The following is a 12,279-nucleotide window of genomic DNA, read 5'->3' as shown; positions in this document are numbered from 1 at the left end:
ACATAGTCTTATTTTGATTTCACCTATCTTTAGCATATTGCTTTAATTAGGGAGTTTTGTCATGTGACATTTTATCGCGGAAAAAAATATACCGAACGTTTTTGAAAAACTTCGTCCAAAAAACGCAACAAATGATTTTATGTAGGTGTCGAAGAATGAAAACCCACCCATGAAAATAAATAGTATATATGTATATATAGATGTTATTTTTTTAGAAAAGGTTGCACTACAATAATTTTTTTGGGGACATCGTTTTGCTTTAGAATTGATAAAGTTATTTAACTTTAAATGTTTCAGTTTTGTTTATATACAAGTAAATTAAGCTAATTCTTTCGTCCCCACATAAAAATAGATTCTGCAACTATTTATTTATTATGTCAATCAGTTTTTTTTTTGTTTTTGGTAGTCTAATAGGGTGGGTTTTTTGCTTTCTAAGTGGAAATTTTATAAATTTCCCCCGTCTTTAGATATTACGCAACTTTTTACGCAAGAAAAAAAAAAGCTAAAGTTTTTTTTTTCGGTGCCAAAAGTTTAACGAGAAACTTTAAGGAAATATTTCATAAAATGTATATGAATTGAAAATATTAAAACACGAATATCTTTGGAACTAAATAAGTTACAGAAGTGGTTGAAACCATTTTGAAAATAAAATATATTAAGGAATCCAATGCATTTTAAATAAAAAAGATTTACATTGGCTATAAAAATTGCCTAAGCTCCCTAGTTTAATTAATGTAAAGCTGTATGTAGGTGACCATCTAAAAACATTGGAAGGTTCCTAACAATTTTTAATGCTTACTATTGTATATTGTGCTGCGGCTGCATCATAACAGTTATGTGGTATTTCCATGTGGTGCTTAGCTTTTCTTATTGATTCATTACTTAATGAAGGTTACCCATAATGCATTTGTACACAAATCCAATCTTTACTGGAAACTATTTTAAATGTTCAGATGCCTGTGAAAATCAAACAAAGTAGTTTATTTTTAAAGATACCTTTAAATACTGTATAAAAATTATTGCAAACAATGCCTCTAATAAGTTCAATATAATGTGCCCACATCTTATAAATGGAAGATTATTTAAAATACCATTAGTTACCAACCACAAATACATTTTAAAGCTAAACAATTAAACACAACAAAAAAAAAAAAAAAAGGAAAAAAGAGTAATCAAAACAAAATTAAACGTGTCAAGATTTCTGTGAAATTCGCCAGATAAAATCTAATCAATTAAACAATAATTTGAATTGAAGTAAACAAACTTTACTTGAGCTGCACTACATATTATCTCAACAAAAAAACAATACAACATTTTTAAAATTTCAAAATAGTTTTGTGAAAACTGAGTCTTAGAAGCAGTCGACATTGATAGCACTGACAACATCGTTCCATAGGTGAACGATTCCATGGGTGAGCGATTCTTGGGTGAGCGATGCGCTTGTTGAAGAAGTTGAAATGAACATTGTCGACAACTTAAACTTTTGAAAGTACTACTTTTTTTGAGTAGTATTTTGACAGTTGAAGTAAGAGAGTAAATCATAGCGTCGCATACTTTAGGCAGATAAACATACTTTAGGCAGATAAACAGGTCCTCTACAAGGACCTTGCCAATTATCAAGTAGGTCTATTGGGTTTAAAGTAGGTGGAATGGACGATGTTTCGTTCAAATCGTTGGTGGACATGTTGAAGTGTTGATATTTTAATTCTATGCGTTGGTGAAACTCGCTGATGCGAGGCTTATAGCTTACGGTTAGGATAAGTGTTGGTGATGGTTAAATAAGTTGGTTGATGATTTAAAAAAGATTTTGAAAATTTTAAAGGGTAAGGTTGCTAATATTGTACCGATGCCTATATTGTACTTTTAACATAACTCGTTATTTTTACAACCCACAAAAAAATTTTTAACTTATTTTTTATCTTTGCTGAATGAAATTAAGTAGTCAACTGTTTTTTTTTGTCATCCAACTTCATTAAGCCCAGAATAAGCTCTTGTTGGTTTGTTATTGAAGATTTCTTATTTTAGGTTTTTATGGCTAAGCGTATTTCACTTAAAAAAGCAGAAGATATGATTTGTTCAGTGTACTTATGTTAAAGCATAATTTATCTAAATTTAAAATAAATACTTAGAATTTAAAAAATCTTATTTTTAGTTGTCAAATTTTTTAATTAACTGTATGTCAGATTAGTTGCGTAAATTGTACCTCAAGGCATGTCCTAAATTGTACCGACGCAACCATTCTGACCGCTAAAAAAAACGTGTGTAAAGTTTAACAAAACCCTTTTGAGATTTCAATTAGAGAAATATCCATACTTACAATACGAACTTCACCACTTAAACAAAAAAAATAAAAATTTTAGTATTACTTTTGTATTGACAAGCAGTCCTTAAAAAGATGCACTCTCTAGTTCAGTTTTACCAATATGTCAAGGCTGGTGTCAACATGGCTGTGCAGGTGTTAATCAAAAACAGACACAATATATCTGAAACATTTGCCAAAAATATTATTTTTATGTATTTTTTTTTACAATATTTAGTGTGGTTGTTTTTAAAACAGATATAGTATTGTTTTACATTATTTAGTATAACTTTCTTTAATAACTACCTTCCTCCTCTATTCTAATCTTAGCTAACCCATTGGTAAACATACAATTTAAATAAAAATTGTGCCATATGTGGTGATACCAGAAGAAAAAAAAATTCAAGTTGCATAGAGTTTATTAAATAAAAAATTTCATTTCTTTATATTATGGGCAGTTAGGTGTTATGTTATGTTATATCAGAATATTTCCAATTGCTGATTTTATAAAAACTGTTCCTTTTAATCAGTTCTTTAAGTCCCTTAAATCTAAAATCATAAAATATTTGCAAAGCTGTAAAGTAATTGAAATCAAGAAAGTGGTACAATATCGGATTACAACGGTACAATTAAGGATCTAGTTTCCTTAATTGTACTCGCAGCGCTATTTTATTAGTTTGATTCTTCGAGACTTAACGCTTTTTAAATTTTGAGTTTTTTAAACATCTTTACAACAAACAATCCCTAAATTATGAAATCCTAGTAAAAATCCATGTTTTCACACAGTGTCACGAAATGACTTTTAATTCGAACCTCTTGTCCCGAGAAAACCCTTTGGAGGTTTGAGAGTACACATGTGTAGAATAACACTAGAGTTGGTTTTGAAATCTTTCATCATCGTCCGAGAAAGAAAAATCAGTTTAAAGTTTTTAATTTTATTGCTCAGAATAAAAATTTTACAAAAAAATAATTTCTTTAAAAAAATCTTGTTCTCTATTATAACATATAAATTTCTTCAACATATAATGTGTTTGCAACTCTAAACAAAGCAAAACCAAAAAAAATACATACAAACTATTCTTGAAAGACAAACAGTTTTCTACTTTCAGCTTTGAAATTCAAGCTGTGAAAAACGTTAATGATTCCAGATACTTATACAAAATTATTCTACTCAATTGATTAAGAAGCAAGCCTTTATTAAACTCTTACATAGCATATGTAATTAATAACTGTAAATGTCTCTTCCACAAATAGAAATCAAAATAAATGTTTACTGTTATACTCGATCAAACAGTTTCGAAGATTCCTGGGATAATCCCGATGGATGGCTGGCCTCTTGAAACGTTGCCAATGAAGACTGAAGTTGTGGTGAAGTGACTCTGTGGCTTGCTCAGAAAAGATGCCCAGAGAGTGGTTGTGGTGATCAATAAACTGTGTCACATGGAAGAAAACAGCATGTGCTTTGGGGGTAACACTTGTGTTTGGAAGGTTGAGATAGGAAGCTTTAAACTCTTCAATAAGCTCACAGTAGTTCTGTTGGAGTATATTCCCAAAGCAGGCATGAACAACAGCATAAAATTTTCTGAGGGTTTCAATAAATGAAAATGCCAAAAAGCAAGCATGCTTCTCTGCAAGTTGTTGAAGTGAGTCAACATTTCTCAAAAGCTTTCTACACTCATTGCCAGCAAATTGTCCTCCATGAAAAGGTTGTTGTTGAATGTTGATCATCTTTGGCCACTCATCTGCATTTTGCCAAACCTGACAGAAGTTCTTAAAGAGGTGGTTCACAACACCAATAAGAAGGTGAAGTTCCATAGGAGGAATAAAATCTAGGACAAGAGTATCATCAGAAAGTCTTATTATTGGCTGGTGAACAACATTTTGAAAGTCCCTTGCCTTTTGTGTCACACCAGGTGCAAGGGTGTGCACTAGAGTGAGATTGCAAGCCACAAATTATGTTAGCAAGCTTCATGTCGCATGACAACACAAAAGACATTCTCTCTAAACACAATTATCCAGGATTTGTTTGACATTGTCATAGTTTTCAGAGACATTTTCTGCAATGGCCACCAAAAGTTGACGCTTCACTCCAGAGTCTTTGAAATTTTTAAAGAGAGGTTTCTTTGATGGAGGAGAAGTATCTGGTGTTTCTAAGCTCATAATACCAAAAGAAACTTACACGAACCCGCATAACCTTAATAAGCTGGTCTGACTGAGAGCCTCTGACTTCAGCAACAGTGTTTCTTAATGACTCCATTTCATTGCAGTACACCAATAAATGTTTAGACTCTTGGCTAGTGCTTTTGGATGTATCAGTAAATTCTGAGGTGACAAAGAGGTCAGAAAGTTGCTTTTCAAGAGATTCAAACTTTTCTCTGAAATTTTTCTCCACAACACGCTGTGGAACTACTTTGTTTAGAGTTGAAGCAAGCATATTCATTCCTCTATTTGAAAGACCAATCTGGTTTTAAACTTGTACTAGATGTTGTGCAGTCAAGGTGGGTGTAGATGAAGGAAATAATTCTCTTTGTCGCAATGGACCTGCAAAAAACCACAGAAAGTTACCATTGTATCATTTCCGAAATTCATAGTGTATATTTTATTGCTATGCCCTTTGACAAAAGTTTTTTTTGTTTAAAAAGTACAGTTTTTACCTGGAGTTACTGGAAAGGGTCTTCCTACTCCTTGATTGAGACGGACAGTGCCATGGGGGGAAGGAACTTTGTTGGCAATTACAGAAACAGCCACTCTTTCTGCTGCTTTTTTGTCCTTTTCTGCAACTTCGAGTAAGTTCTGTCGTAACATTGCTTTAGTACAGACATGAGGGATGCCTCTTCCTATCAATGAAAAGCATGCTGAACATCTTTCCTCAACAATTGGCTGTTCTATAAGCTGACTGGCAGTGTTTGTTGCTCCACTTATCTGAGGGCTTCTGAATTTTGCTTTTCCCACACTACAAATCAAGCAATCACATGCTGATTCTCTTGTTGCAGGACGGATCTTTATGTTTTGATAGTCTGGCAAGGAAGGAAGTTGGAAATCTCTCCCTTCACCTTTTCTTCTGAGACTTACTCGACAGTTTTCACAGATTCCAATTGGTATTCTTTGGTCTTCAAAGTTGATTCTTTGGCCCAAAATTTCTTGACTGCGTTTAATCATAAAATCAGTCAGCTGCCTGTTAGCTTTGTTCATACAGAGAAAACAGACAGTTTTCCTGTTGTCTTCATGAGTTTTTGCTTGGTTAGGCATTTTGAAAAATGACGCACACCTTGTTCTTTTAAAACGGTTTCTAAACTGTTTGCAGGTTTTTCCCGGAATTTTTTAGTTAATTATTTTTTTGCTAAAATATTTTGTATGTACTATTTGTAAAACAAATAACCAAAATAGACAGTTTTTTTGAGAAAGAAAAAAAAACTCTTAGTTTATTGACCTTATTAAATAAGCATAAAATTAGAAACTTTAAACTGATTTTTCTTTCTCGGACAATGATGAAAGATTTCAAAACCAACTCTAGTGTAATTCTACACATGTGTACTCTCAAACCTCCAAAGAGTTTTCTCGGGACAAGAGGTTCGAATTAATAGTCATTTCGTGACACAGTGTTCACTCAGTAGCTTACCTACATTTTTTAGTTTTGTCTTAGGGGGTACAATATTGGCAACCTACCCTACTATTTTTTTTTTTTTGGAAATGTTATTATTTTTGTTATAGTTTGTTATTTATGCGGAAAGGGAAAATAAATCAATTTTATTTACAATCGAGTGTCGCTTAGGAATTGATGTAACGGTCTATTGCGGACGTAATTTAATGTATTGAATAGCAACAAGTTTGATTGAATTAAAAATATCTTAAACACTATCTTTAACAATAAAAATGTTTCGGATTTTCAACACTATTCCTATGTCAATTGCTTAGGGTGAACGATCGATCAGTAAACTGAAAATTGTAAAAAACCCTCTCCGTTCGACCATGGACCTGGATCGCGTTACTGATCTTTTGATCATATCGATCTAAGAAGATTTGGTGAAAAAGGTGAGCTACGACAATGTTATCGATAATTGGGTGACCAGAAATGCTCAAAGAATTAATTTTATGGAACTCATTCACCTTTCTCTACGTTTTCGTTGAATGTCCTTTCATTTATTGGTTAATAGTTTTGCGAAAAATGAATCCTCAGCTAAGTTCAAATGGAAAAAGGTTTCATAAAGTAAACTTACAGTTCACATCACCTAAAAAAAGGATCGTACCAAAAATGTCTTTGCCGTCTGCTTAAAGAAGAAAATTCGTTTGAGTAAAACTCATCGCGTTTTAGTTTAAACATTCAACTCCCATTCAACATTTAACATGTAAAAGTTTTATACTTTAACGTAAAAATGGTTTTCAAAAAATAATCTTTAAAGGTATATGATTTTTTTCTCGAAGCTTTTTACTCACTAAATATATCCAAAACGGTTTAACATTAAAATTTTGAATTTTCTTATCCAATGTGTTCCTAATAAACTCCATATCCAAGTATAAAGTTTTAAAATACGACTTTTTTCATTTTTGACCACTAGTGCAGTTGGCTATCATAAAAATATTTCACTTCTGGACACCAGCGTATAACTGGTATAGTGATAGTGGCCGGTATGAGCTACAAAAAAATAGCGAGACACAAACTTGTTTTGCATCTGGAAACGTTTTACAGATGAATTATTCAAAATGGCCAATGGTGGCCATTTTGAATGTATTTAAATGGTCATAACAGTAGAACCAGTAGCGATATCCACTTCAAATAAACGTCGATTTGTTCTAAGAGAAAATACATTAAAGATAATACATTAAAGTTCATGAACATACGTACTTCGTTAATGAAATTGTTAAATGTTCTTGGTTCTTACCAATAAAAAGTCTGCTGACAATGAAATCGTTCACTTGTCAACAGCAACGACCGAATATAATTGATAAGAAATATAGCATCAGGATTCCAAGGTTCTTGTAATTCTCCAGTTAATGACAGACATCTCGCAAGGTTAGCACTGTTATCATGAAATCCAATATTGCCAACCTAGCTGACCCAAGAATGCCACTTATATGGGGTGATAGTGTACAAATCCCAGGGTCACCTGGTGCAATTTTTGAAATCTTTTAGGTACGTCTGCGGGAAAAAAGTGACTTTGAAGTTACAAAAATGGAAAAAATTTACCTTCTTTTTTGACATAGCAAAACCGCTATAAAATCCATACTATTAATCATAGACCAATAATATTTGGTGGCAATGTAGCCTATGCCAATACTAAGATTTGGGTAAAAGTTTGTCCCAATCCCTGCAGTATAACAAAAGTTATGGTAGTTTTAGTGTTGATTTTTTGTTGATTTTTTCACTTCCAGTGCAAAACTTTACTAATTACTGCCTATTACAAGCCCCCAGGCCATAATGTGGGTAACCCATGTGCTCTAGTTGAATATACCAACAATATTGTAAAATAAGGATTTTCATGTTCTTACCAAAATTTTTGGTTTCGGGGGTCAAAACTGTTGTTCTTGAATGAGCCCTATTTACACCATATGGACCTTTTTCTATATAAAACCTTATATGACAGTACTATTAGTGCCCCATAAGCTTTCTTTTAACTAAACTACTACCTTAGAAGTTAGTTGAGACATTTTAACAGATTTTTTGATGAAAATTATAAAAAACTTGACATTTTTTATTCTAGTAAAATGGCGATTATTCTACACATAGATTTAGCCCTGAAGATTTGTGAGCTAAGCAAAGAAATGTGTTGAAAACCTTTTGCATGTGATTTTTAACTGGTCAACATGTATTGTGTGTTGAAAAACCCATTTCATACATAAAATCAGCTAAAAATGCCTAGAATTTCCTTTGTGTTTTGTTTTCAAAATCATTATCAAATGTACAAATTGTAAAGTTCAATAAATTTACACTAACAGTGAATTAATTTCTAAAATTTATTCAACTCTATTCTTTTCTTGTGATATCTTCACACTCTTTAACTTATTTGACATGACATTTAAAGCACTGGTCAGCTTACTATTCTCAAAATGAACATTTTTACTACTCTATCATAAGATATGCTTAAATTCATTTTCAAAGTTTTAAGTGTTTAAATTTTAGTCTTGCTCCATTTTTGTTTTTACAATGATTAGAAAAATAAAAGGGTTTTTCATAAGAAGAATTAACAATATCAACCCATCATCACTTGAATAAGAGCGTACATGATTAATTTGATTTTTGCTTTGATTTTGTACGCTGTGACGTTCATATCGTTAAAAAGTTAAAATCATAACAAGACTTTGTTTTTGTGACACTGAACTGAAACGTCTGCAGAAATATCCAAAATTGTTAAACCTTTCACTTAAAAATCGTTGTTTGTGGTAAAAAATTTTGTTTTTCATTTTTTATAATATACAAATTGTTAGGCTGAAGTAATTGGATTGATTTAGGTAAATATGTAGCTCTACATATAGCAATATGTTATTTATTTGAAATACACCTACCTCAATGTGACGTATATGTTTTTGTATTAAATTCACCTTATCAAAGATGGCAGGATTCTAAAGATTATCATTATCTTGAACTCCAATCAAAATAAATCTAGGCATCTCTTATGATGACATTACAGAGAATCCTATAGTAATGTTAACAATGAAATAACATTGCCAACAATTCTTAATGTTTATCTATCATATTCTTCAATTTCATATTATAGCTCAATTTGTTTAGGCACACAGCTACAATCCACTGACTCCTTAAGATGCCAAAGCAGGCAAGAAACCATGAGCAGAACAGAAAGTGTGTCTGCATGCTCTGCCTTCAAAAATGAGGCCGACAGATGACTGCTTTTTAGGCTGAACGATTTTGTTGTATTTACCAGGCAAATCTTGATGGGTGTGACTCTTGTGTGCCTCAAGGTCTTTGTGAATCATGCAGAACTGCCTTAAGACGAAAAGAGGAAGGAAAGGATGTTGATTTGCCAAAGTTGTTTGATTTCAAATCTATCCGAGTCAGAGCTAAAACACGTAGTCATGTGTGTGACTGCTTGATTTGCAAAATTGGACAGTCTAGGTTCCCAGAAAAAGCTGGACCTAATGAAAAAATGAAAGTAAATCAAATACCAGCTGTGAGATGCAGTACCTGCCTCAGCCCATAAGGTAAAGGATTACCACATCATTGTTCTCAGTTAAAGTTCAGGGAAAATACACAAAAATTGGCTTCATTAGATCCCAAAGCTGCAGAACAGTTAGCATCCAATGTGATTGAAAATAAGGTAGCATCTCCAAAAGCCACAATTCGTTTAGCAAAAGCATCTGGAGATCATCCACTCCCTGTTACTCCAGGTACAATGTCAGCAAAAATTAGTTATAATATTGTAACTTTGTAAGTGATTAATTATAAAATGATTGTTTTTGTAATTTTTGTTTGCTGGAGGTAATAAATGCAAATTTTCTATAGGGTCAAGTGCAGCAAGATCACATTCTGCCACATCAACATTGACAACCCAAGACCTCATCAATGTACAAATTAACACTGGCCTCTCCAACAATGGGATCAAAAAATTAGTGAAAACTGTTCATCAGTCATCAGACAAGAAGATGGTTGAGCCCAACTTTTGTGCCAATTTTCAAATGGCTGGTCAACAACTGAAGGAGTTTTTTACTTTTACAGACTTAAAAACCACAGATTTCAAAGGTTTTGACACAACCCATGTTGTTGTTCATTGCAAAAATTTGTCTGTTCTGGTTAGTCAAGTCATTCAATCTAGAAAAACTTCAGGTGGCTACTTTGTCAAATTAGGCATTGATGTAGGCAAAGGTTTCCTCAAGTTTTGTGTCAGTGTTGTTGCGAGTTCCACAGAACAAGATAAATCAAACTCACCACCTAAAAATCGACTTTTGAGTTCCAGAGCGGCAAAAGCAACAAGTGTGAAAAGACAAATTCTTGTAGCAGTCTCTGAAGATTTGCCAGAAACTCATTCTAATATTCAAAAGGTCTGATCACTCATCAATGCAGATGCTCTGAAGTTGATTATTGCATGTGACATGAAATTTGCCAACATTATTTGTGGACTTCAAACACACTCAAGCATGCACCCTTGTTATTGGTGTGATTTTGACTCAAAGAACCTTGCTTGCAGAGATAGTTTAAGAACACTTGGCTAAACCAAAAGAAATCTCAAGTCTTTTGAAAAATCGGGTGGAGTGTTGGCCAAGGCCAAAATGTTTGGCAATGTTGTTCACAAGTCAATTATCAATTGACCTAAAGATACACTGATTCTAGATATCATTCCACCAATGGAGTTACACCTTCTTTTGGGCACAGTCAATCAGCTCTTCAAAATTCTCAAAACTGTGTGGTCTGATGCTGAAAAGTGGCCAGCCATGCTTCACATTCACCAAAGCCCGTATCATGGCGGACACTTTGAAGGCAATGAATGCAGAAAATTTTTCAAAAATGTTGATGTTTTACAATGTCTTGCTGAAGAAACTTCCAACACCCAAGTTCTTGCTGACATTGAAGCTTTCAAAAAGTTTAATTTGATTGTGGATTCATGCTTTGGAAATGTACTAGAAAAGGATTTTTCTGTCAAGATTGATCAATTTAAAGCTACATATTTGGCAATCCAACTTGGAAGCATCACGCCCAAAATCCACACAGTATTCCATCACATCAAGGACTTTGTAAACATAAAACAATTGCCCTTAGGACGATTCAATGAACAGGCTGTTGAGACTGCACATCAAGATTTTTACCAGCATTGGTCAAGATACAAAAGAGATAAAACCCACCCTGAATACAAAGGAAGGCTGTTTAGTTGTCTTGTGGATTTGAATAGTAAACACCTTTAGAAGATAATGAAAAGTTTTCATCCGTTCAGCTTCATTTTAATGGATTAATTTTACTTGTTAGAAGAGAATTTAAGCTCATAAGGAACTTATTATAATGAATTATGGTCAATTTCAAATAAAATATTTAAAACTTGTCCCAATCTTATGACAAAGTTTAGTGCCGTTTGAGAATAGTAAGCTGACCAGTGCTTTAAATGTCATGTCAAATAAGTTAAAGAGTGTGAAGATATCACAAGAAAAGAATAGAGTTGAATAAATTTTAGAAATTAATTCACTGTTAGTGTAAATTTATTGAACTTTACAATTTGTACATTTGATAATGATTTTGAAAACAAAACACAAAGGAAATTCTAGGCATTTTTAGCTGATTTTATGTATGAAATGGGTTTTTCAACACACAATACATGTTGACCAGTTAAAAATCACATGCAAAAGGTTTTCAACACATTTCTTTGCTTAGCTCACAAATCTTCAGGGCTAAATCTATGTGTAGAATAATCGCCATTTTACTAGAATAAAAAATGTCAAGTTTTTTATAATTTTCATCAAAAAATCTGTTAAAATGTCTCAACTAACTTCTAAGGTAGTAGTTTAGTTAAAAGAAAGCTTATGGGGCACTAATAGTACTGTCATATAAGGTTTTATATAGAAAAAGGTCCATATGGTGTAAATAGGGCTCATTCAAGAACAACAGTTTTGACCCCCGAAACCAAAAATTTTGGTAAGAACATGAAAATCCTTATTTTACAATATTGTTGGTATATTCAACTAGAGCACATGGGTTACCCACATTATGGCCTGGGGGCTTGTAATAGGCAGTAATTAGTAAAGTTTTGCACTGGAAGTGAAAAAATCAACAAAAAATCAACACTAAAACTACCATAACTTTTGTTATACTGCAGGGATTGGGACAAACTTTTACCCAAATCTTAGTATTGGCATAGGCTACATTGCCACCAAATATTATTGGTCTATGATTAATAGTATGGATTTTATAGCGGTTTTGCTATGTCAAAAAAGAAGGTAAATTTTTTCCATTTTTGTAACTTCAAAGTCACTTTTTTCCCGCAGACGTACCTAAAAGATTTCAAAAATTGCACCAGGTGACCCTGGGATTTGTACACTATCAC

At 32.8% G+C, this 12,279-nt stretch overlaps 1 protein-coding gene across 1 annotated transcript; it reads right to left on the bottom strand.

The window, feature by feature from the left end:
• Positions 1-3,218: 3,218 nt before the first annotated feature.
• LOC145193108 (uncharacterized) lies at positions 3,219-5,807 on the bottom strand. Its single transcript, XM_080070502.2, has 2 exons — positions 4,954-5,807; positions 3,219-4,840 (listed from the first exon to the last, which is right to left on the bottom strand). Exons 1-2 carry the CDS (start codon positions 5,546-5,548, stop codon positions 4,767-4,769), a joined length of 669 nt encoding a protein of 222 aa, XP_079926628.2. The 5' UTR covers positions 5,549-5,807; the 3' UTR covers positions 3,219-4,766.
• Positions 5,808-12,279: the final 6,472 nt, after the last annotated feature.

The sequence above is a fragment of the Hydra viridissima genome, unplaced genomic scaffold (assembly GCF_058129835.1).
Source record: "Hydra viridissima isolate aposymbiotic clone 2 unplaced genomic scaffold, HvirCarnegie_v1 scaffold_8, whole genome shotgun sequence".
Lineage (NCBI taxonomy): Eukaryota > Metazoa > Cnidaria > Hydrozoa > Anthoathecata > Hydridae > Hydra > Hydra viridissima.
This window is presented reverse-complemented; position numbering and strand designations above follow the sequence as displayed.

Coding starts and splice junctions, on each gene's coding strand:
- LOC145193108 (XM_080070502.2), bottom strand. CDS start 5,548: ATGCCTAACCAAGCAAAAACTCATGAAGACAACAGGAAAACTGTCTGT. Junction 4,841..4,953: donor ACCCTTTCCAGTAACTCCAG/GTAAAAACTGTA, acceptor GGTTTTTTGCAG/GTCCATTGCGACAAAGAGAA.